The sequence below is a fragment of the Capricornis sumatraensis genome, chromosome 5, assembly GCF_032405125.1.
Source record: "Capricornis sumatraensis isolate serow.1 chromosome 5, serow.2, whole genome shotgun sequence".
NCBI classification, from domain to species: Eukaryota; Metazoa; Chordata; class Mammalia; order Artiodactyla; family Bovidae; genus Capricornis; species Capricornis sumatraensis.
Window position 1 is genome coordinate 10,584,507 of NC_091073.1, and position 27,253 is coordinate 10,611,759.

Genomic DNA, 27,253 nt, shown 5'->3' on the forward strand with positions numbered 1-27,253 from the left:
GACTTTATTTTTTGGGCTCCAAAATCACTGAAGATGGTGACTGCAGCTGTGAAATTAAAAGACACTTACTCCTTGGAAGAAAAATTATGACCAACCTAGATAGCATATTCAAAAGCAGAGACATTACTTTGCCGACTAAGGTCTGTCTAGTCAAGGCTATGGTTTTTCCTGTGGTCATGTATGGCTGTGAGAGTTGGACTGTGAAGAAGGCTGAGCGCCAAAGAATTGATGCTTTTGAACTGTGGTGTTGGAGAAGACTCTTGAGAGTCCCTTGGACTGCAAGGAGATCCAACCAGTCCATTCTGAAGGAGATCAGTCCTGGATGTTCTTTGGAAGGAATGACGCTAAAGCTGAAACTCCAGTACTTTGATCACCTCATGCAAAGAGTTGACTCATTGGAAAAGACTTTGATGCTGGGAGGGATTGGGGGCAGGAGAAGAAGGGGACGACCGAGGATGAGATGGCTGGATGGCATCACTGACTCGATGGACATGAGTCTGAGTGAACTCCGGGAGTTGGTGATGGACAGGGAGGCCTGGCGTGCTGCGATTCATGGGGTTGCAAAAAGTCGGACGCGACTGAGCGACTGAACTGAACTGAACTGGACTGTAGCCTGCCCTAACTCCTCTGTCCATGGAATTCTCTAGGCAAGAATACTGGAGTGGGCAGCCATTCCCTTCCCCAGGGAATATTCCCCACCCAAGGATCAAACTCAGGTCTCTTGCATTGCAGGCATATTCTTTACTGTCTGAGCCACCAGGGAAGCCTGTGTACCTACCTGTCTACATATATTTCTAATATATATATATACTTAGGGATACAACAGAGATATTAAGAGCTTGGTAACAGATCACGGCAATAAAAGTGAATGAATACCACCGGTAAAGTGAGTCACATCAATATTTTAATTTCCCAGTGCCTACAACAATTATGTTTATACTATACTGTAGTCTATTAAGTGTACAATGGCATTATGCCTAAAGTCAATATCTTAATTTAAAAATACTTAACTGCTACAAAATGTTCACCGTACTCTAAGCCTTTAGTGAGTTGTAAAATTGTTGCACTATCGTCAGGGGACTTCCAGCTTTAAGGGATCCAATATGTCATTTTCTTTCTTTGCGTGCCGTTTCTAAAGGACTCTCTATTCCTTATTAGTTTCTGGAAAACAGGAATGAGCAGAGCTGCACGCAGTTCTCAGGACTGAGATCATGAGAAAGAGCACCTGCTTGGATTCCTTTCAGTGACTCCCATCAGTGACCTTTTACTTAAAGGTAATCTATTCAGTTATGCCCCTCTTACTCAGGATATGGAATGTTTTCTGGCCCTTTGAAGACTGTTATTTGCTTGGCTCTGTTTTTGCTCAATTTTTTTTCTTTTTACTGCCTAAAGTTGCCTTGTATGAAGATATATAAGCATGCGTTTCTGCAAATAAAGTACCCTTGTTTCATTCGAGACTTGGGTCCCCTGTGTCCTTCTTCTCATCGACTCCAGTCCCCAGGTCCTGGTCTATGAAGACTGTGACAAGTGGCGCCCGAAACAGGGACGTGGTGAACGCCCTTGGTAAGTGGATGAAGTGACTGTTAGGACCTACGGAGGTCGGTAAGTGTGGGGTTATGGGACAAACGGCTGGAAAGCCCCACCACTTTTCTACTTTACTTCATCATTTATTTAAGGTTCAGGGACTTTTGGTTTCATGTCGATGGACAGAGACTTGTCTCCAAACAGTGGCTGAATATAATCCCTGGTTCCCCGATGAAGGCAGTTTCAACCGGGTTAAAGAGAATGTTGAATGAGCCACAAGACGGGGAAAAAATATTTCAATAGATTTCTGGCCCTTATGGGCCCTCATAAAAGCCATGATCTTGCCATTTCAAGGCAACTCTATCCCCCCTGATACTTGTCAACAAGCGGAATGCTCACTATATGAATATGAATTAGATGATGAGACTTTACAAAAGGCCCAATTAGAGCAACATAAAATGTTTCAGAACTTCCCCACCATCTCTGCTCCGGCTGTCCCAAGTGCTCCTCCTCCTCTTGTAATGGGCACGAACCCGAAGTTCCCCTCGATTTGAAGACAAAATGAATCTGATGATGATTCCTCTGATGCTCTCTTTGACACCAAAGTCAACAATATTTTTTTTTTATGACAATGATAAACCCCTAACATGCACTCATATTTATGAAAAGGGAGGATCCACTCATTCTCCTTCACGACGAAGGCTTTCTGATTTACTGGCTTTGCAATCTCAAGTCTCTGAGGCATGATCTTTTTGCCTTTCCTGTGTTAAGAAATATTAATGCTCAAGGGCAACTAATACCTCAATATGAAGGCATTGATTTTTCTCACATGCAACAAATGAAAAAGGCTGTAACTATGTACAGCCCTCATTCACCTTTTACTAAAGAACTTCTAAACACTATGGCATCTTCTATTGGAAATTTTATTCCTTATGATTGGTGAATTTTGATAAAAGCTCTTCTTAAACCAGGATAATTCTTCAGTAGATAATGTGGTTTCATGATGTGGCCGAGATCATGCCAATTCTAATGCTCGAGCTGGCACTCCTCAAAACCAAATTACTTTTGAAATGTTAACTGGTATGGGGCAATTTGATTTGGTGGAAGCTCAGATACAGTGCCCTCCTTTGTTGCATGAGCAATTGAAAGAAGTTGTCCTTGAAGCTTGGGATCGAATCACTTCTCAAGGGGAAACTAAAGGTAGCTACGCAAAGATATTACAAGGGCCTAATGAAGCCTATGCTGATTTTTTAGCTAGACTGGGAGTTGCTATCTCCCATAGTGTTGTCAGAGAGGAAGCCAGAGTGCAGTTAGAAAAACTGCTTGCATATGAGAATGCAAAGCAGGAGTGTCAAAGAGCCATTGCTCCGATTCACGAGACCGGGAATATCACTGATTATTTGAAGGCTTGTCGCAACTTAGGATCAGAAACTCAGAAAATGTTAGTGGAAGCAGTGGCTGCTGTCTTTAAAAAGGGGAATGAAGGATGTTTTGTTTGTGGGGATAAGAGTCATTTAAAAAAGGATTGCCCGAAAAAATGCACAGAAAAAGTTAAAACTGTTAAAAAAAACCTCCAGGAGTCTGCCCTTGCTGTCGTAAGGGGGTACACTGGGCTAAAGAATGTCGATCTAGATATGATGTTGAGGGAAATCCTATTTTGGGAAACTCAAAGATGAGGACTCCCCTGGTCCTCATCAACAAAAACCAGGGGCAAACTCCATCTTTTCCCTCAAACTCTCAACATCCAGCAGTGCTGCCATCGATATACCAGCTATAAATGATTTTCTCCTTTTTCCTCAAGCAGTCCCTTCTAGAATACCTACTGGACTTTAAGGACCCCTACCCCCACAAAACTTTGGCCTTATTATACTTGGCCAATCTAGTCTGACTTCTAAGGGAATTACTGTTCACCCTGGAATAATTGATTCAGATTATAAGGGAGAAATTCAAATTATGATGTCATCTCAGATACTATGGCAATTCAAAAAGGGGAACAAAATTACCCAATTACTTCTTTTACCTTACATTTCTATTAACTCCTCTAATGGTATATGGACAGGTGAATTTGGTAATACAGATCAAAAGCAATCCTTACGGGCATCAATAGTATCTGAATATGCATGACCAAATATAAATATCAAAATTAATGGCAAAAGATTTTCTGGTCTTCTTGCTACTGGATCTGATATTACTATTATTTCCAAACATTTATGGCCCAAACCTTGGCCTATACAGAGAATTTCTTGCCAAATTGCAGGAGTTTCTCAAACCAAAGTACAAGAGGTTTATCAAAGTGTCCAAATATATCCATGTGAGGGACCAGAAGGCCAGCCTGCAACATTATGACCTTATGTGATAGACACACCCCTTAATTTACTAGGAAGAGATTTACTTATGCAATGGCAAACTCAAATATACATTCCACATTTTTCCTAGAGGCCACTGCTCACTTAATAAACAATACAATTCTTAAAATAACTTGGAAAAATGATGAGCCTATTTGGACAGAGCAGTGGCCCCTTATAAATGAGCAATTAGAGTTGGTGATGGACAGGGAGGCCTGGCGTGCTGCGATTCATGGGGTCGCAAAGAGTTGGACACGACTGAGCGACTGAACTGAACTGAACTGAAGGAACTTATAGATACACAATTGAAATTAAAACATATTGAGAAATCTTGTTCCCCTTGGAATTCTCCCATTTTTGTAACAAAAAAGAAATCTGGCAAATGGCATCTTTTAACAGATCTTCGAAAAGTTAATACATCTATGAAACCTATGGGTGCATTGCAACCAGGAATTCCATCACCTACCACTATTCCTCAAAACTGGCATATTATTATTATAGATTTACAAGACTGCTTTTTTTTTACTATACCTTTACACCCTCTAGACTGAGAGAGATTTGCTTTCTCTCTTCCTTATCCTAATCATATCGAGCCTCATAAACAGTATCAATGGAATGTGTTGTCTCAAGGAATGGTGAATTCTCCCACCATGTGTCAATATTATGCAGCCAAAGCTCTTGAACCTGTGAGAAAACAATTTCCTGACTTTCTTGTTATTCATTATATGGAATGATATATTGTTTTCAGCTCCATCTGTTTTAGAAACTCAGCAGATGTTTGACGTAGCTCAACAATGCTTAAAAGCTTCTGGATTAATCATTGCCCCTGAAAAGATTCAAATATCTACATCTTACTATTACTTAGGATTTGTTGTTAATAAACAATGTATTACTCCCCAACTAACACAGATTTGTGTTGATAAATTATCAACCTTGAATGATTAGGGGACATAAATTGGATTAGACACTCCTTAGGCATTGCAAATTATCAACTGACCAATTTATTTAACACTTTAAAAGGCGATCCCGATTTAAATAGCCCTCATTCACTTTCACAAGAAGCACGAGAGGAACTCTGTTTAGTACAAAATAAATTGCAAAAGCAGTTTCTTACTCATATTAGACTTGATTTACCTCTAGAGTTATTTATACTCCCCTCTCTCCATTCTCCCACAGGACTTCTTACCCAAAAAGAATACCTGACAGAATGGATCTATACCCATTTGAGAGGGACAAGGTCACTTATACCCTATCTTGATTTGATCATTCTAATCATTATCAATGGAAGAAACAATGGAATTGGCTCCAATCCTCATAAAATTGTAGTATCTATTAATAAATCTCAATTCGAGAACACATTACAAACTTCTACAGATTTCCAAATAGCCTTTCTGGAATATTTTGGAGAAATTTCATTTCATTATCTTTCTAACAAACACTGGAATTTCTTCAAAAATACTGAATTTATTATCTCTCGCATTGTCACATCACAGCCTATGCCTCAAGGTGATGTTTTCTATATGGATGGGACTAAAAACGCCAAAGCCTCATTCTGGTCTCTCAAAGAATATAAAAACTTTTATACTAAATTTCACTCTGCTCAACAAAATGAATTATATGCTCTCATTCAGGTTATTCACCTACATTCTTATTCTATTAATATAGTTTCTGACTCCTTATATTCAGTTTTTATATTAAGAAATATAGAAACTCCTACCGTTGATTTGAATCAATCTATTATCCCACAACTTTTTCTTGAACTATAACCTATTACTAGGAACCGTACTTCCCCCATTTATATTACCCATATTCGAGCACATTCTTGTCTTCCTGGCCCTATAGCTCATGGCAATGAACAAGCTGATAAACTTGTCTCTTTTGCTACTCCTGAAGAGCAACATGCTCTATTACACAATAATGCTGGCTCATTACATCAAATTTGGAAAATTCCATACTGACATGCTAAAGAAATCATTAATAATTGCTCTACTTGTAGGCCCCTACATCTTTGACCCATTGCACAAGGTATTAATCCTCGAGGATTACAACCCAATGAACTATGGTAAATGGATGTAACTCACTGCCCTGAACTTTCTCCCTCTTCCTTTTTACTTGTCTCAATCGATACACATTCTTCTTTTATATGGGCCACACCTCTCTGAGCTGAAGCTACATGACACGACACCAATGCCAGGGACACTGGTCTGATCTCCGTTCAGGGAACATCCCACGTGTGGTGGGACAGCTAAGCCCATGCACCACAACTACTTAGCCTGTGCATCGAAACTACTGAGCCCGTGCACTCTAGTGCTTGCTTTGCAATAATGGGAACACCTAGTTCTATAAAAACAGACAATGGCCCTGCCTATATTTCTTGGCAATTCAAACAGTTTTTACAATCATTTTCTATTAAACATATTACAGGCATTCCTTATAATCCACAAGCACAGGGCATAGTTGAACGAGCACATCACACACTGAAACTACAGATTAAAAAATTAAAAAGGGGGGAATACACAGGAACACTTCTATCTTCCTTATCCAGAGCAGACTTTACTAGATCCCAATGCAATATATTCTTTAATCTTATAACTATTGTTAATACAGCTTTATTTGTTTTAAATTTTTTAAACTTACTGCAAGAAGATATTTTGACACAAGCAGAAAAACATTTCAAGACATTGAAGGATACCTCCCTTCCTCTGCCCATTTGGTATCAAGATGGGTTGACTAAACAATGGAAATCTGGAAAATTTAATATTACAGGGAAAAGGGTATGCTTGTATTTCTCCAGATGGATCCAACAAAATCAGCTGGCTCCCTCTTCAGAAGATCTGCCCTAGGGGAGCCACCAGCATTCAAGATAGAGAAGAAACGGTGAAATCCACAGGAGGAGGAGTTTCCAGTACAAGCCATGGCGGCTTTAAAAATTTCCAAGAAATGCTGCACTCGACGTCATCGACCTTATGATCTCCCTACTTGGGGACAGATAAAACCCTAACTGATCAAGCTGAAAATCTGGTTTCTCAACAGGGAATGCCTCAGAATCCTGAAAATATTTTTGTTACTATGCTTGCTTTGCTTGCTTTTGCTTCCCCCCCTCAGGCTGACTTGATTAATCACACTTTATTGGGCTTATATACCTAACCCCCCTTTATTGCAGGTTGTAGAATGGACAGATATAGGACTAATCATACCCACTAATGACTCAGTATATATGCCTCCTCCTTGGAGCTTGGAGGGGCCCTCTCATCCTGAGGAAGAAGGAAGACTAATATTTCTCTAGGCTATGAAATCCTTCCTTTATGCATGGGCCCAGCAGAATTATGTATTAATGTTAGTCGACAAACGTGGGCTTTCGTCCTGCCTTCAAAAAAGAACTTCCACACATTGCTTGGACTGTTTACTGCCTTGTCTTTTTATGAGAACCATGTCAATATCACCAAAACTCTAGGAAAAGGACAAAAGTTGGAATGTAAGGGGTTTACTTAAAAGGACTTTAAATATACTCCTGTTTATTGGGATAGATAACAAGCTAAAACAGGGAAATAAATGTTTACAGCCAATTACACCATTGTTGATTGGGGACCCCATGGTATGTGGTTATCTAAGTGCTCAGATGATATTAATAGTACTATGTGTGATTATGTTACTCAAGTAGCATGGAAGGTTACCAACAGTTCAATGGAACACTTCCATGACAAAGGACTCCTTGGCTGGCTTGATGGTGGAATGGCACCTCCTTGCCCTCAGATCATCCTCAATAAATGGACTGGGCCTGAACAATGGGACATCTGGAAACTTGCTGCGAGTACTGAAAAACTTGGTACTTGGACTGGATATTTCACAGGGACCAGTTGCAGTCATAGTAACTATTCCTTCTATTATAATCATTCATATTTTATACAAGCTTGTGTTCCCCTTCCTTTGGTTATAGCCATAGGGGTCGGACACGACTGAAGTGACTTAGCAGCAGCAGCAGCAGCAGCAGCAACAGCAGGGAACTTACAATTTAATAAGACTTTACATTCTGTGATTTGTAGATTACAAATTGTATACTTGTCTTAATTCCTCTATTTCTCTAAAAAACGAATCCCTTTTGATTCTTCAATCTTGATGTAGTCTGTGGTTGGCAGTAGGTCTCCAACAACCCTGGGAAGAGAGTCCCATGGCAGGACTTGCCTCCTGGTTACTCACTAAATTACTCCAATGATCTAAGCAATTCTTTGGATGGTTAATACTTGGCATTTTGGGGTTAATAGCCATTTGCCCCACTGCTGCTGTTGCAGGCATTGCTCTACAAACTTTAATTCAAACACCAAAACTTTATTCAAAATTGGACTAAAGATGCTCATACTATATGGGCCACTCAGGCTCAGACAGATGAAGAAGTTCAGGATAAAATTCAGGAATTAGAAACAGCCATCCAATGGGTTGGAGATCAATTAACAGATTTACAAAATCAAGTATTATTAAAATGTGATTGGAATTCTACTCAATTTTGTATCACTCCTGTTCCAGTTCAACCATAGTGCTTACAACTGGGAACAAATCAAATTTCATTTGCAAGATAGACATAATAACGCTTCCTTAAATGTACAATTGTTGCAAAAGGAAATCTTTGAAACCTTCTCTAAGAGTCTACCCTGTTCCAACAATTTGAAAACTTTAGCTGAACAGCTAACTGATCAATTATCTGGGCTGGGCCCTCGAGGATGGTTTCAAAGCATTACATATTGTATTGGATCTGCAACTATAATGCTGATAATTGTCCTGGTGATTATATTTGTAGTATACCGATGCCTTTCAACTAAAATTGTTCAAACTAAACAAACTCAACTGGTCAGGGCCTTTTTCACAAAAGTATCTACAGTCACCCCCGATTATGAAAAAATAAAAAAGGGGGAATTGTCAGGGGATGTTCAACTTTAAGGGATTAAATATGTCATTTTCTTCCTTTGTGTGCCGTTTCTCAAGGACTCTCTATTCCTTATCAGTTCTTGGAAAACAGGAACGAACAGAGCTGCACGCAGTTCTCAGGACCGAGATCATGAGAAAGAGCACCTGCTTGGATTCCTTTCAGTGACTCCCTTCAGTGACCTTTTACTTAAAGGTAATCTATTCAGTTATGCCCCTCTTACTCAGGATATGGAATGTTTTCTGGCCCTTTGAAGACTGTTATTTGCTTGGCTCTGGTTTTGCTCAATTTTTTTTTACTGCCCAAAGCTGCCTTGTATGAAGATATATAAGCATGCATTTCTGCAAATAAAGTACCCTTGTTTCACTCGAGACTTGGGTCCCCTGTGTCCTTCTTCTCGTTGACTCCAGTCCCCAGGTCCTGGTCTACGAAGACCGTGACACACTATTAACAGAGATCACTGATCACAGATCACCATAACAAATATAATAATGAAAATGTTTGGAATATTGTGAGAATTACAAAAATGCGACACAGAGATGCAAAGTGAGCAAATGCTGTTGGAAAAATGGCACCAACAGACTCACCTGATGCAGGGTTCCCACAAACCTTCAATTTATTAAAAAAATGAAACAAAAAAAGAACAAACCCACAAAATCAAAAGCAAAAACACAGTATCTGTGAAGCACAACAAAAGGAGGGTATGCCTGTCAATGTAAGCTTCTTGGAATGTCCCCAAATCTAAACAGCACCACAGGGTTCATCTTAACCTTTTCTTTCTGACAGTATGAAATCTGACTCTAGCTATCTACCAAAGACCTACTTTTTTGTTCAAAACTAGTATATACGAAAGAAGTTTTACTTTTTATTCTTTTAAAATTTTTACTTTATTTTGCTTTACAATACTGTATTGGTTTTGCCATACATTGACATGAATCAGCACGGGTGACATGAGTTCCCAATCCTGAACCCCCCTCCCACCTCCCTCCCCATATCATTTCTCTGGATCATCCCCGTGCACCAGCCCCAAGCCTCCTGTATCCTGTATCAAACATAGACTGGCGGGATTTGTTTCTTACATGATAGTATACATGTTTTAATGCCATTCTCCCAAATCATTCCACCCTCTCCCTCTCCCTCAGAGTCCAAAAGTCTGTTCTAAACATCCGTGTCTCTTTTGCTGTCTCGCATACAGGGTTATCATTACCATCTTTCTAAATTCCATGTATATGTGTTAGTATACTGTATTGGTGTTTTTCTTTCTGGCTTACTTCACTCTGTATAATTGGCTCCAGTTTCATCCACCTCATTAGAACTGATTCAAATGCGTTCTTTTTAATGGCTGAGTAATACTCCACTGTATGTACCACAGCTTTCTTATGCATTCATCTGCTGATGGACATCTAGGTTGCTTCCATGTCCTGGCTATTATTAACAGTGCTGCGATGAACATTGGGGTACACGTGTCTCTTTCAATTCTGGTTTCCTCAGTGTGTATGCCCAGCAGTGGGATTGCTGGGTCATAAGGCAGTTCTATTTCCAGTTTTATAAGGAATCTCCACACTGTTTTCCATAGTGGCTGTACTAGTTTGCATTCCCACCAACAGTGTAAGATGGTTCCCTTTTCTCCACACCCTCTCCAGCATTTAATGCTTGTAGACTTTTGGATCACTGCCATTCTGACTGGTGTGAAATGGTACCTCATTGTGGTCTTGATTTGCATTTCTCTGATAATGAGTGATGTTGAGCATCTTTTCATGTGTTTGTTAGCCATCTGTATCTCTTCTTTGGAGAAATGTCTATTTAGTTCTTTGGCCCATTTTTTGATTGGGTCGTTTATTTTTCTGGAATTGAGCTGCATAAGTTGCTTGTATATTTTTGAGATTAGTTGTTTGTCAGTTGCTTCATTTGCTATTATTTTCTCCCATTCAGAAGGCTGTCTTTTCACCTTGCTTATATTTTCCTTTGTTGTGCAAAAGCTTTTAATTTTAATTAGATCCCATTTGTTTATTTTTGGTTTTATTTCCCGTATTCTGGGAGGTGGGTCATAGAGGATCCTGCTGTGATTTATGTCGGAGAGTGTTTTGCCTATGTTCTCTTCTAGGAGTTTTATAGTTTCTGGTCTTCCATTTAGGCCTTTAATTCATTTTGAGTTTATTTTTGTGTATGGTGTTAGAAACTGATCTAGTTTCATTCTTTTACAAGTGATTGACCAGTTTTCCCAGCACCATTTGTTAAAGAGATTGTCTTTAATCCATTGTATATTCTTGCCTCCTTTGTCAAAGATAAGGTGTCCATAGGTGTGTGGATTTATCTCTGGGCTTTCTATTTTGTTCCATTGATCTATATTTCTGTCTTTGTGCCAGTACCATACTGTCTTGATGACTGTGGCTTTGTAGTAGAGCCCGAAGTCAGGCAGGTTGATTCTTACTATTCCATTCTTCTTTCTCAAGATTGCTTTGGCTATTCGCGGTTTTTTGTATTTCCATGCAAATTGTGAAATTATTTGTTCTAGCTCTTGTGAAAAATACCGCTGGTAGCTTGATAGGGATTGCATTGAATCTGTAGATTGCTCTGGGTAGTATACTCATTTTCACTATATTGATTCTTCCGATCCATGAACATGGTATATTTCTCCATCTACTAGTATCCTCTTTGATTTCTTTCATCAGTGTTTTATAATTTTCTATATATAGGTCTTTAGTTTCTTTAGGTAGATCTATTCCTAAGTATTTTATTCTTTTCGTTGCAATGGTGAATGGAATTGTTTCCTTAATTTCTTTTTCTACTTTCTCATTATTAGTGTATAGGAATGCAAGGGATTTCTGTGTGTTGATTTTATATCCTGCAACTTTACTATATTCATTGATTAGCTCTAGTAATTTTCTGGTGGAGTCTTTAGGGTTTTCTATGTAGAGGATCATGTCATCTGCAAACAGTGAGAGTTTTACTTCTTCTTTGCCAATTTGGATTCCTTTTATTTCTTTTTCTGCTCTGATTGCTGTGGCCAAAACTTCCAGAACTATGTTGAATAGTAGCGGTGAATGTGGGCACCCTTGTCTTGTTCCTGACTTTAGGGGAAATGCTTTCAATTTTTCACCATTGAGGATGTTTGCTGTGGGTTTGTCATATATAGCTTTTATCATGTTGAGGTATGTTCCTTCTATTCCCGCTTTCTGGAGAGTTTTAATCATAAACGGATGTTGAATTTTGTCAAAGGCCTTCTCTGCATTTATTGAGATAATCACATCACTTTTATTTTTCAATTTGTTAATGCGGTTAATTACATTGATTGATTTGTGGATATTGAAGAATCCTTGCATCCCTGGGATAAAGCCCACTTGGTCATGGTGTATGATCTTTTTAATGTGTTGTTGGATTCTGATTGCTAGAATTTTGTTGAGGATTTTTGCATCTATGTTCATCAGTGATACTGGCCTGTAGTTTTCTTTCCTTGTGGCATCTTTGTCAGGTTTTGGTATTAGGGTGATGGTGGCCTCATAGAATGAGTTTGGAAGTTTACCTTCCTCTGCAATTTTCTGGAAGAGTTTGAGTAGGATAGGTGTTAGCTCTTCTCTAAATTTTTGGTAGAATTCAGCTGTGAAGCTGTCTGGACCTGGGCTTTTGTTTGCTGGAAGATTTCTGATTACAGTTTCAATTTCCATGCTTGTGATGGGTCTGTTAAGGTTTTCTATTTCTTTCTGGTTCCATTTTGGAAAGTTGTACTTTTCTAAGAATTTGTCCATTTCTTCCACATTGTCCATTTTATTGGCATATAATTGCTGATAGTAGTCTCTTATGATCCTTTGTATTTCTGTGTTGTCTGTTGTGATCTCTCCATTCTCATTTCTAATTTTATTGATTTGATTTTTCTCCCTTTGTTTCTTGATGAGTCTGGCTAATGGCTTGTCAATTTTATTTATCCTGTCAAAGAACCAGCTTTTGGTTTTGTTATTTTTGCTATGGTCTCTTTTGTTTCTTTTGCATTTATTTCTGCCCTAATTTTAAAGATTTCTTTCCTTCTACTAACTCTGGGGTTCTCCATTTCTTCCTTTTCTAGTTGCTTTAGGTGTAGAGTTAGGTTATTTATTTGACTTTTTTCTTGTTTCTTGAGGTATGCCTGTAGTGCTATGAACTTTCCTCTTAGCACTGCTTTTATAGTGTCCCACAGGTTTTGGGTTGTTGTGTTTTCATTTTCGTTAGTTTCTATGCATATTTTGATTTCTTTTGTGATTTATTGGTTATTTAAGGCATGTTGTTCAGCTTCCATATGTTGGAATTTTTAATAGTTTTTCTCCTGTAATTGAGATATAATCTTAATACATTATGGTCAGAAAAGATGCTTGGAATGATTTCGATTTTTTTGAATTTATCAAGGTTAGATTTATGGCCCAGGATATGATCTATCCTGGAGAAGGTTCCGTGAGCACTGGAGAAAAAGGTGGAATTCATTGTTTTGGGGTGAAATGTCCTATAGATATCAATTAGGTCTAACTGGTCTATTGTATGTTTTAAAGTTTGCATTTCTTTGTTAATTTTCTGTTTAGTTGATCTGTCCATAGATGTGAGTGGGGTATTAAAGTCTCCCACTATTATTGTGTTATTGTTAATTTCCCCTTTCATACTTGTTAGCATTTGTCTTACATATTGCGGTGCTCCTATATTGGGTGCATATATATTTATAATTGTTATATCTTCTTCTTGGATTGATCCTTTAATCATTATGTAGTGTCCTTCTTTGTCTCTTTTCACAGCCTTTGTTTTAAAGTCTATTTTATCGGATATAGGTATTGCTACTCCTGCTTTCTTTTGGTCTCTATTTGCGTGGAATAACTTTTTCCAGCCCTTCACTTTCAGTCTGTATGTGTCCCTTGTTTTGAAGTGGGTCTCTTGTAGGCAGCATATAGAGGGGTCTTGTTTTTGTATCCATTCAGCCAGTCTTTGCCTTTTGGTTGGGGCATTCAACCCATTTACGTTTAAGGTAATTATCGATAAGTATGATCCCGTTGCCATTTACTTTATTGTTTTGGGTTCGGGTTTATACGCCCTTTTTGTGTTTCCTTTCTAGAGAATATCCTTTAGCATTTGTTGGAGAGCTGGTTTGGTGGTGCTGAATTCTCTCAGCTTTTGCTTGTCTGTAAAGCTTTTGATTTCTCATTCATATTTGAATGAGATCCTTGTTGGGTACAGTAATCTTGGCTGTAGGTTATTTTCTTTCATCACTTTAAGTATGTCTTGCCATTCCCTCCTGGCCTGAAGAGTTTCTATTAAAGATCTGCAGTTATCCTTATGGGAATCCCCTTGTGTGTTATTTGGTGTTTTTCCCTTGCTGCTTTTAATATTTGTTGCGTTTGATCTTTGTTAACTTGATTAATATGTGTCTTGGGGTTTTTCACCTTGGGTTTATCCTGTTTGGAACTCTCTGGGTTTCTTGGACTTGGGTGATTATTTCCTTCCCCATTTTAGGGAAGTTTTCAACTATTACCTCCTCAAGTATTTTTTCATGGTCTTTCTTTTTGTCTTCTTCTTCTGTGACTCCTATAATTCGAATGTTGGAGTGTTTCATATTGTCCTGGAGGTCTCTGAGATTGTCCTCATTTCTTTTAATTAGTTTTTCTTTTTTCCTCTCTGATTCATTTTTTTCTACCATTCTATCTTCTATTTCACTAATCTTATCTTCTGCCTCCGATATTCTACTATTTGTTTCCTCCAGAGTGTTTCTGATCTCATTTATTGCATTATTCATTATATATTGACTCTTTTTTATTTCTTCTAGGTCCTTGTTAAACCTTTCTTGCATCTTCTCCAGGCTATTTACCTGTGATTCCATTTTGATTTCAAGATTTTGGATCATTTTCACTATCATTATTTGGAATTCTTTCTCAGGTAGATTCCCTATTTCTTCCTCTTTGGTTTGGTGGGCATTTCTCCTGTTCCTTTACCTGCTGGGTATCCCTCTGTCTCTTCATCTTCGTTATATTGCTGCATTTGTGGTGGCCTTTCTGTATTCTGGGAATTTGTGGAGTTCTCTTTATTATGGAGTTTCCTTGCTGTGGGTGGGGTTGTATCAGTGGCTTGTCAAGGTTTCTTGGTTAGGGAAGCTTGTGTTGGAGTTCTGGTGGGAGGAGCTGGATTTCTTCTCTCTGGAGTGCAATGAAGTGTCCAGTAATGAGTTATTAGATGTCTATGGTTTTGGAGTAACTTTGAGCTGCCTGTATATTGAAGCTCAGGGGTGTGTTCCTGTGTTGCTGGAGAATTTGCATGGTATGTCTTGCTCTGGAACTTGTTGGCCCTTGGGCGGTGCTTGGTTTCAGTGTAGGTATGGAGGCATTTGATGAGCTCCTATCGATTAACGTTCCCTGGATTCAGGAGTTCTCTGATGTTCTCAGGATTTGGACTTAAGCCTCCTGCTTCTGGTTTTCAGTTTTATTTTTACAGTATCGTCAAGACTTCTCCATCTATACAGCACTGATGATAAAACATCTAGGTTAAAGATGAAAAATTTCTCCACATTGAGGGACACCCAGAGAGGTTCACTGAGTTACATGGAGAAGAGAAGAGGGAGGGGGTAGTTAGAGGTGACTGGAATGAGATGTGGTGAGATCAAAAGAGGAGAGAGCAAGCTAGCCAGTAATTACTTCCTTATGTGCACTCCACAGTCTGGACCGCTCAGAGATGTTCATGGAGTTATACAGGGAAGATGAGAGGGAGGAAGTAGACAGAGGTGGCCAGGAGGATAAAAGAGGGAAATGAAAAGGAGACAGATCCAGCCAGTAACCAGTTCCCTAAGTGTTCTCCACTGCCTGGAACACACATAGATTCACAGAGTTGGGTAGAGAAGAGAAGGGGGAGGGAGGAGGCAGAGACAATCTGGTGGAGAAAAAGGAGAGTCCAAAGGAGGAGAGAGTGGTCAAGCCAGTAATCTTGCTCTCAGGTAAAATTAGGTACTAAAGATTGGGGTTTTAAATGTACAAAATTGACAACAAATACCAAAAAGCAAAGATTAAAAAGCTAGAGTAGAGGTTGGATTTTCAAAAATACAATATTAAAGAAAAGAAGAAGAAGAAAAAAAAAAGTCACAGGAATTATTAAAAAACAACAACAACAACCACAAAAAATATATATATATAGTGTTTGCTTTAAAAATAGGGTCTTTTTTTTGAAAAGTAATAGTACGTTATAAAAATTAAAATTAAAGGAGAAATAGAGGACTTAAAAATTTTAAAAAGTTAAAAAAAAGAAGAAAAAGAAAAGAAAAACAAACAACAACATCAACAAACAAAAAAGAAAGAAAGAAAGAAAGAGAATGGTTGTAAAAATAGTAAAGATATTTTTGTGACTTTCTCTGGTGTGGCCAGTGTGGGGTCACTACCAAGGCAGTTCCCTCTGTTTATCTTCTTTTGTTTGCTGGTCTCTTCAGCGTCTGATTTCCACCCTGACACAAGGCGGGAGGTGGTGGACACATTTTTTTTTTTTTTTAGGCTCACTTGTTCAGTCGTGCTGTGGGGAGGGAGGGATGCTGCAAACAAATAACACTGGCATGTGCTCACAGTGTCTCAGCCATGCTGGGCATACCCCTGCATACAGCACACACCGCTCAGGCTCTACGTTGCTCTGCCGGGAACCGTCTGAGGCCGGCCCTAGGCTGCATGCACCTCTCCGGTCTAAGCTGCTCAGGCTCAGCTCTCAGGTAGCCCTCATAGGCACAGATTTGGTTGGGCCTGCGTTTTGTGCCCTTCCCAGGACCGAGTAGCTCAGGTGTTTGGCGAGTGGAGTCGCTGCGACTTATCGCCTTTCCCGTCCCTGCTGCTCAGTTTTCTGGGTGTACCGCTGGCACCCCTTGTGAGGCAGATGGTGACTGTCCAGGACCCCAAGAAGTCTTAGCAAAGAAGCCTGCTTGCAGTTTGGTAGGTAAAGTCTCTCTGGGGCTGCAATTGCCCCCTTCCAGCACTTATGGCTCTGGCTGTCTGTCACTGGTGGGGGATGATCTGCAGCCGGCTATTTCTGTTCCGTCCTTTGTTCTGTGCGTGGTCCTGGTGGTGTCTTATGTTAGAGCTTTTCACGTGGTAGCTATTCCACAGTCTGGTATGCTAGCCCAAGTTAGTTCGCTCTGGTTGCACTCATGGCATTCTGGCCCGATTCTTAAAAAGCACTGCAGCCCATGCCTCCCTGCCCAGCCCCTGCTTGCTAGTGGCAGATGCAGGTGTCTGCGCTGCTTCTCCGCTGGGGGAGTTACTGTTGGGCTCGTAATCTGTGGGTTTTAATTATTTATTTATTTTTCTTCCCTGTTATGCTGCCCTCTGTGCTTCCAAGGCTCACCACAGACTCGGCAGTGAGAGTGTTTCCTGGTGTTTGGAAACTTCTCTCTTTTTGACCCCCTTCCCGGGCCAGGACTCCCTTCCCGGGATGGAGCTCCCTCCTTACCTCCTTTGTCTCTTTTTTCGTCTTTTATATTTTTCCTACCTGTTTTTGAAGACAATGATCTGATTTTCTGGGTGCCTGATGTCCTCTGCCAGCATTCAGAAGTTGTTTTGTAGAATTTACTTAGTGTTGAAATGTTCTTTTGATGCATTTGTGAGGGAGAAAGTGGTCTCCCTGTCCTATTCCTCGGCCATCTTCTGTAAAGCCCATAAGAAGTTTTAAAACCGCCAATCCATTTCTGGTGAGAAACACATTTACCAAATAGAGTACAGATAGCACTTATATACAGTTTTTTCTTTTTTTGGTCTTGAATCTTACAGTCTTTGGTCCAAACAATGTTTCCATGATTACAAAGATCCAAATTTAGGACCACTCCTGATTTTCTCCATCCACTTAAATGTAGTTATGTCATTTGTCTGTAACACAGATTCACTAGCCACCATCTGCATCCCAATCTGTATTTTCCCACCATTGTGGTATCTATCAATCTGTCTTACTGCGTGTTTAGTAAAGTTTGCTCTCTGTGGTATACAGTTCTAAGGGTATGACAGAGTGTCCTGTGGCCAGCACCACAGAACCATACACAACTGTCCCGTCTCCCTAATGTTAGTTTACAGGCTCTTTGTCTGCAGCTCTTTCCCTCTCCTCCAATTCCTGGCAGCCTCCAAGCCACTCCCACCCTGGTAGTTTTGCCTTTTCTAGAATGTCATATAAATGGAATTGTGCAGTATGAGGCTTTTGGGTCTGGCTGCTTCCACTGAACAAGATGCACTGAAAATTGACTTGTGAGTTGTGTGCTGTGCTTGTTTTCTTTCATTGCTGAGTAGTATTCCACTACACGGTTCTACTCTAGTATCTTCATCTACTAGATGTTTTCCATTCACCTGCTGACAGCAATCTTGGTTGTTTCCAGATTTTGAAGATACGAATAGAGCTGTTATGGGCATTCACATATAGATTTTTGTTGCTCACGAGAGTAGCATTTGCTAGATGAAGGCTCCAGGGTGACTGGAACCCTCAGGAGTTCTGAGACATGACAGAACTGGTAAGATATATGGCTTTTAGTTCATTAAATGATTCATCATTAAAACAATAAATGCAATGGATCCATAGAAACTGGGTGAGCTATTTGCTATTTCACTACATGACATGTAAATTAAAAAAATGTTTATAAACTTCTTTTCTTTTCCTTTTTTGGCCATGCCACATGGCTTGTGAGATTTTAGTTCCACTATCAGGGATCGAACCTGGGCCCATGGCAGTGAAAGCACCTAGTCCCAACAACTGAAACTCTAGTGAATTCCTGCAAAAAAGGTTTTTTCATTAGCTCTCACATAACATTAAGAGTTAGTACTTGTAATTTATATCTTTATTCTCTTAAAAGATGTTTGAGTGAGATTATCAACTATTTCAGCTTGCTATGTTTAAACGATCTTAAATTTTGAATGTTTCTATCTTTTATTTACATTATTACCATTCAATTTATACATAAGAATCTATTATTTTTATTGGGGTGCTTTACACATGTTAAAACCATCTTTTAAATGATTTTTATTAGAACTTAACAGATTATTTTTAGAATATGGCTCAATAAAATCTGTTTGCTGATGAGACTCAATTATTTTTCTCAACATTGTCATTATTTGCAACTTCAGATTCAGCATTTAAACTTGATTATGATTTTGCATGTTTCCACATCATTAGTATTTTTTCTTCTAATAATAAAAAATCCTTCTATAAAGGGCAATTTATGTTGGTTCTATTGAAGTGATAAGTAAAATTGTTAAAATATTTGAAAAATGTCACTTTGATATTATTTTTCCATAACTTAAAATTTTCAATAATTTACTGATTTTGCTAAGGCTAAAATCTCCCATACTTTGCTTTACAATGAATTGTGGATTAGGTAAATATAAAATTAAATGTACAAGGTTAACACTCTTCCACTGAGATGATGAAATTCCAGGGAACAAAAGATGGGATAATCTCACTGTGGGCACATGCATTTTTCTTATACATTATCTGTCTCTCACACTATTCTTCATAACTGGCCACAGTATTTGTTGCAAAATAAAAATATCTCTTTAAGGTTCCATGTGATTCATTCTTATATTTTCTATTCTACTTAATTTTCACAAAAATTCTGGTTGTGACTCTCCACTAATGGGCTGCAACCAACAGGCCACTACTCAGCAGTCTACTCACTAAACTGGGCCAGGACACCTGCCTAGTCCTGCTGAGAAACAGGTTCCTTGCTCAGACCATAAGTAAGAATCAGTTTCAAAAAGTTTAAAGAAATAAATCTGAACAGCAAAATTTTAATTGTGTTAGGAAAAAAATAAAGAAGGATAATATCCTTATTACTTCTGGACAGGGAAAGATCTATTAAGAATTCCACAGAAAATAACAATATACTGAGGGAAATATCGATGATTTCAGTCATATTAAAATTCAAAACTTCAGTTCAGCAAAGGGCACCACCAAATAGAAAAGTCACAGACTAGAAGGAGATATCTTGATGCATATTACCAATAAAGGATTTTTATCCCAAGAACAGCCATAAAACTTTCTATAATGAAAAAGTAAAAGACAAATAACCCAGATGCAAAATACACGAAAAGGTAACTTATACACATGAGCATGCAAGTAAGTCACAACTTACAAAAAAATATTAGTAACTGTGAAATATTAAAATTATAATGAAGCACAATTTTATACTTTTAAAGTTAGATGTTTAAAATTTGGAAATTCCAAATGCAGCCCACAGAATGCAGCAGTGGGAACTCAAGCATTGTTGATGGTTGGTCCATTGGCAAAACTCATTTGGAGAATAATGTTGCAATGTTAAGAACATAAAGGAGTTTACATCTCTAGATGCAGCAATTATAGATGTAAGGATCCATATATAAAGCCCAGAAATATCTTTATACTTTATAAAGATACAGGGACATTGCTTCTAACTGCAAGAGAAATCAGACAAAAAATTAAATTATGAAAATGGATGACTAAATGGCAGTATATCCATTCACTGGAAGACTGTGTGTCAGAGAAAGTGATTACCTAGAGAAGCCAGCAAACATTGTGTTTGACTCTCACAAACACAATGAGGAACAAAAACGGTAAGCTGTATGACTGGACATCTGATATCACTTATATTGAGTCTCCACATATGGAACACAATTTCATATCTTAGTTAAGAATAACATATATGTTTTAAGGGTGCAGGAATATATGAAACATCAAATCCAGAATAATGTGATCCCTGAGGAAGGCACATCTTCTTGGAGAGAAGTACATAGGGGCTTCTGGGTATTAGTAATGGTTTGTTTCTAAAGCTGGGAAGTAGATACACAGGTTATATCGTATTTCTATTTTACATTTTTATATAGGAAATATTCAAAATTAAATTTTAAAAATAAAAACAGGTGATGGCTGGATTGTGAGTTAAAATTAGAAGAAAAAAATGGTGACATATTCAAAGACAGAAATACCAAGTTTTTTTAGACTATATGCATAAAATTATATTTGTGGAATATTTAGTAATAAAGTTATTGCTTTTAGTGTTAAGAGAACACAAAATAACTATAAGATACAAAAGTTGATAGAAAATAATTTATAATCCCTTGAAGCCCATGTATTTTACAACACTATACATCTTTATATCAAATGATATAAAAACACTCCTTATTTTTAAATGGTTGTTGTATATTTGATAGTTTACACTTTAAGAAGGTTAAGGGAAAACCAGAGGAAGCTGGGAACACGAGTGACTGCACTGGGGTTTGGGTTCTCTCTCCAGCCACAAGGACAAAGTGTGAGGGCCTCTGGGATACTCTCCAGAGGATGTGCTCTTCACCCATGGGTTAGAGTGTCCGGTGATTAAAGATAAGTATGTGACAGTGATGAGAACATTAGGAGATAAAACTTACAAATTAACTGGCTTGACTGGGGCCAAGAAAGATCTTGTTTGAAATCTGTCCCAGAGTCCACCAACCATCTAAAATCATCAAAATGAATGACAAGTATTTAACAAAGTGACTGTAATTTCTAGTATTTAAATTTCAATTACTGTGATTTCTGGTATATAAGTTTCAAGTACTGTAATTTCTAGTACACAAGCTCAGTCCCTCCTATCACAGGCACAGGCCCAGGGCACCTAGTGGAGGCACTCCTGGACCATCGTTACCTACTCAGAGGGCTGCTCTGGAACCGCTCCTGCTCTCTGCTTTGCTCTCAGGCCCTCAGTGTCAACTCTGTTTTCTGGAGCTGGACTCTGCCTTGTTAGCCACCTCCTCCGGACTGAAGCCCTTGTGAAAGGTCTGACTTGAGTTCTCATCTCAAGACGGTGCTTTCGTGGCTCCTCAGCCTTAGGATAGTCTCTCCCACCCTGAGCCTGAGCTCTGAATCTCATCCTGCCATGAAGGACTTTGGACACAAGTATAGTTCAACACCAAAGAATATGTAATAAAAGACCAGTTATCACAAGGTATAAAATATTTTAAAGGAGTTGAGAGAGCCTTAAAGATATTAATAGTTAGGAATCCAGACATAGTTTTGGCCAATTAAAGGTTTTAATTTCTGTGTGCAAATCACATGCTGAGATTTTATACTAATGCTTTATTTTCTCATTATCATTTTTTTTCACAGTAAAAGCTGAAGTTTTTCAAGTTAATCTAGACTTCTTAACCTGTAGCTCATGAACGTCTTAGGAGTCCATGTTTAGAACTGTATTTCAATACATAGCTGATCTCTTTTATAGTTCCGTTTATTTTACGTATTAAACACTTCATTCTGAAAGGTGGTCCCAGGGCTCAGATTTCCCCCAAAAGATGAGGGAATCGAGGGAACCAGAAGGTGCTTTGCAAGTACAGAGCAGGGGCATCCCATGCAACTGTGAGGCCTAAAGTAAGACTTGAATGGTTCTCGAGATATAGCCCAGAGAAAACAGTGGTGAAGGCAGCGGACCACTATCTGCAAAAGACAAGGCTGGAGGAAGCAGCAGGTGGAGTCAGAGATTTGAGAGAAGCTCAGCACAGAGTGTGATGTGCAATGTGGAGGGTGACATGTCGGTGGTGGAGTAGAAGCTAGAGGAAGAGGTGGAAAGAGATGAGGGTAAGACAGAGGTCATGGGCAAATAACAGAGACCTGGGTATGTGCCATGCAAGGAGGATGAGTTTTACCTTCTAGAAAGTGATGGGTTTTAATCAGTGTGGTAACAGGGAGTGATTCATCCTTTAAGGAAAGCACCCTTGCTTTTATGTGGATATAATAATCCCTGTGATGAGTTTTCTATTTTTTCCCCCATATGAGTTCTTGATGTCAGAAATGAAAACAATAAACATCTCTACCGATAATTGGGTATGTCTGTCACAAAAGCTCTATGATTCATGGATTTCCCATTCTGCCTCAAAAAGTGCAGAGCTAAGTTCTGGATTTAAGGACTGTTCTCAGCATAGGCTCTCTGGAGGAATCAAAATCATATCTCTGTCTTCATTACTTACTCCTTCTTTTGCAATTTTTAAAGTAAACACAGTATTTGAAAATAACTTCTGAGAAAATGGTGGTCTTTAAATGAAATTTTAAAAGTTTCAATATAGGTATGAATGCATTTGAGGTTATTGATGACTTATGATTATGGAAGTTTCAATTCCATAAATGTATATATTTGCTTTGCTCTTGTCATAACAATAAAATAAATATTATTGTGGTTTAAAGTTTGGTTCAGTAATAAATGCATTATCTCAAAAAAAGGTAACTATAAAGTCAAAGGGATTGTGCACACATAATTAAAATCCCTAATCACTGACCTGCGTTATTGCTGGCAATCCTTCATATCTTTTCAGTGTAAAACAATGTGAAACAGGGTCAGCAGCTTTTTCCACTGTTGTTTCTTCTGGATTAAGTTTTGGTGGTAGCATCTTGTCCCAAGGAACCATTTCATAAGCTCTATAAAATTATTAAATAATGACATTTTGTGAAAAATACATATCCAACTAGCATGGTTCCTAACAATATCACATTCTGTAGTAGGAAGATATCCTCAAGACTCCTGCCCCTCATGTAAACACTGTACACAACCACTTCCCTTCTAGTGTGAGCAGAGCAAATGAATGTGAGAGGTACTATTCCTATGACAGTTTCTATGGCAAATTTATATGGCAAAAGGGATTGCACACATGTAATTAAGGTCTCAGATCAGTTGAATTTGAGTGACTCAAAAGGTGGCTTATCCTAAGTGGTTCTAACCTAAACAGGTGAGCCCCAAAAGAGGCAAGAAAACAGCAGACGCTATTTAGTTATCTTTAAACAAAACTGGTGAGTCATGCAGCTGCACTGAGCTGAATTCTGCCAACAATCCCAATGATCCTGGGAGATGAGGACCCAACTGTCACTGATGTCTTGATTTCAGCCTGAGAAACCCTGAGCACTGAACACAGCGTGGACATGCCAGCACTTTCGTCTTATGGAAATGTGAGATGATAAATGGGCATGATTTAAAGCTGCTACATTGTGGTAATCTGTTACACACTTTTTTTTTCATTTGGTCTCTGCAGCAGGACAAGAAGAACATTAATATATAAATAAACTATGGCTTAGAGAACTGAGTTTGTTTGCTTGATGTCACTCAGCCACTGATGGTCAAAGTTAGGACTCACATCTCGATTACTGGCTTCTGAAGGGTCAGTTATATTCACATGATGTGAAGCAGTTCATCCCCCTCCTCCCTAAAGTCATCTCTGCATCTTCTTTCTCCTCTCCCTGTTGCCTCCTCTTAGTCTCTTTTGCGGGCTTCCTTCTCTCCTTTTCCTTGATGTACACATGCCAAGACTCAAGCTCTGCTCTTCTTTTGCTCATTCAATGCTGTGGCTTGACTCCCTGCCTATAAATCATGACAACCAGATGTATTCCTCGAGCCCAGCCCTCTCCCCGCAGATTGCAGACACACAGTCCCACTGCCCATTTGATATATCCACTAGGATGCCTAGTGAGCAACTCTGATATTCAGCACGTCTAAAACTGACCTCTCTTCTTTCCCTCCAAACCTTCTCTACCTGCCTTCACTGTGATAAGCAATGGCTTCAGTCCCTGCGGCTGCAGAGCCTAAAACCTTGGAATCATTCTCCATGCCTCTTTCTTTCAGACTCATACTCTCCAGCCTGGAAATTGTGTTGGCTTTGCTTTCAAAATGTATCCAGAGGCCAACAGCTGTTAAAACTTCCTACTGACCTCCTCTTACAGTGGCAGCCTTCTAACTTGTCTGCCAGCTTTTTCTCTCACTCAATCCACTCTGAATCCAACAGCCACCGTGACTGTTGATATACACACCCGATCTGGCCACTTCACTGCCAATGCCCTATTATTTACAGTTTCTTAATGTGCCCCATGAGATCTGGGTCCTGGCACTTCCTGATTTCTTCCACTACCGCTCCCTTACTCTGCTGCAGACCCTGGCCTTTGTTCTTCCTTGATAGACACCTCAGTCACATGTCCGACACGGGGCTGTTACTCTGTAATCCCTTTGACTGGAAAACAGTCCCTTCAGACATCTGTATATCCCCTCATCTCCTCCAAGTTTCTGCTCAAATCTCACTGTGCAAAGAGGCCCACCCAGACCTCTCAGTTGTTCCAGAAGCCTATTACCCGACATGGGGGGCTTCTGACCTTTTCATGTTTTACTTTTTTCCTCATTTTTTCATTGACTTATTACTTTCTAAGATATGACCTGTCTACCTATTAGGCTTGTGGCTTAGTGTCTGTCGCCCTAACCTCTCAGTTATTCCAGAAGCCTATTACCCCACACAGGCACTCCTGATCTTATCATGTTTTACTTTTTCTCTCATTTTTCCATTGACTTATTACCTTCTAAGATATAATCTGTCCACCTATTAGGCTTGTGGTTTAGCGTCCATCTCCCTTTAGAGTGAGTACTCACTGGAGAATCTCACAGTCTGGGGCGTAGACACATAACAGATACTTTATATGATTCACTCCTTCAAACTCATCTGCTCTCCTTTTCTGTGATGCTGTACCCTTATCTCATCCTCTCTCTCTGACCATTTCCTTTCTGTTCTGGTTTTATTTTTCTATTAAATGTAGGTTTTTCTCCGTTCAACTGTTTATTTTAGCAATCAATGTGAGTAAGTAAAGAATTGTGTTTGAAGTTCTTTGAAGTCCTCGCAGGACCTTGGATATTGTGCACAGGAAGGAGATGTGTTATTAAAGAAAAAGTAAATGGAAATCTATTTTAAAATCAAATTCTATTGGGAAAAATGCTTACTTTTGTGTAGAGGACTTGTAAAATGAGTCTTTTGCACTATATTTCTTGTTTGATTGTAAAACTGGTTCTCCATTATCCTAGAAGGGGTGAATAATGTTAAAAAGATAAGATATAGATGAGAATTGCTAACGTTTTCTATTCATCATTCTTTCTTTTCTCGTCTTTCTGCAATTTTCTTCTTTCAAAGCACCTCTTGGATCAACCAGATTTAATACTTTCCTACTGCCCTCTATTATCTTGAAAATTTACATTGTTTACACACACACACACACACACACACACACATTCCTACTGATTACATTAAAATTTACAAATATATATTATTCTACTCATCTTTTTAATCTCTGATTTTTTGGCTTAATCATTTTTTTAGTTTAAGATTGTAATTTATATAATTAATTCTAGACCTTTCTTATTTTCTAATATACACACAAAAGACTAATTTTTTCTTCCTATAACACTTTTAACACCTTTATATAAAATTATCAGTTTTATTTTCAAATAAAACATTTTCCAATTTCTCCTGTGATTTCTTCTTTGACCCATGAATTATTTAGTTGTGGTATTTCATTTTAAAATATTTGATGCTTTCCCAGACATCTTATTTATTTTTAACTCTGTGGTAGTTAGGGGCTTCCCAGATGGTGGTAGTGGTAAAGAACCCAGCTACCAGTGCAGAAGATGCAAGATGTGGGTTAGATCCCTCGGTGGGGAATATCACATGAAGGAGAATATGGTAACACACTGTGTATTCTGGTCTGGAAAATCTCATGGACAGAGGAGCCTGATGGGCGTGGTCCATAGGGTCACAAAGAGTCAGACACAACTGAAGTGACTTTAGTATGTGGTAGTTTGAGAACACATATAGTAAACTATAGTTACTGATTTGGAATTCTGAACCAAATTTGCAATCCTGGAATAATCCCCACTTAGTCCTAATGTCCTATCCTTTTTATATGTCACCAATTGGTCTTCCCAGATGGTACGAGTGGTAAGGAACCTGCCTGCCAATGCAGGAGACTGAGGGGATGCACGTTCAACCCCTGGGTTGGAAAGATCCCCTGGAGGAAGGCATGGCAACCCACTCTAGTATTCTTGCCTGGAGAATCCCAGGGGCAGAGGAGCCTGGCGGGCTACAGTCATAGGGTCACAAAGAGGAGGACATGACTGGAGTGACCTAACACGCAAATTCAATTTAGTAAAATTTTGCTAAGAATATTTTTCATATGCCTGTTCGTAGGCATATCAGACTAATTTTTGTTGTAGATCTTTTTCACATGTTGATGACAGGCTTCTTTTGTTCTCAGATATATTATTTGGGTCAGATGATATTCTTTCTTCCTTAAACATCCTTTTATTCATCAGTAAAACTATCTAACCCTGGAGTTTTTTTCTGTGGAAAGTGTTTTAATAATCAATTAAACTATTTTAATAGATATAGGGCTACTCAGTTCAGCTCAGTCACTCAGTTGTGTCTGACTCTTTCCGACCCCATGGACTGAGGCATGTCAGGCTTCTCTGTCCATCATCAACTCCCAGAGCTTGCTCAAACTCATGTCCATCGAGTCAGTGATGCCATCCAACCATCTCATCCTCTGTTGTCCCGTTCTCCTCCCACCTTCAATCTTTCCCAGCATCTTTCCCAGTGAGTCAGTTCTTCACATCAGGTGCCAAAATATTGAAGCTTCAGCTTCAACATCAGACCTTCCAATGAATATTCAGGACTGCTTTCCTTCAGCATTGACTGGTTTGATCTCCTTGCAGTCC

General features: G+C 38.9%; 1 protein-coding gene across 1 annotated transcript in view; it reads right to left on the reverse strand.

The window, feature by feature from the left end:
* SPMIP7 (sperm microtubule inner protein 7) overlaps positions 1-27,253 on the reverse strand; it is a 63,091-nt gene that overhangs the window by 15,093 nt on the left and 20,745 nt on the right. Inside the window, exons 3-5 of the mRNA XM_068973149.1 lie at positions 25,487-25,563; positions 23,016-23,154; positions 21,138-21,205 (exon numbers count right to left, since the gene is read on the reverse strand). Coding sequence (XP_068829250.1) covers positions 21,138-21,205; positions 23,016-23,154; positions 25,487-25,563 — 284 coding nt within the window. The remainder of the gene's footprint in view (positions 1-21,137; positions 21,206-23,015; positions 23,155-25,486; positions 25,564-27,253) is intronic.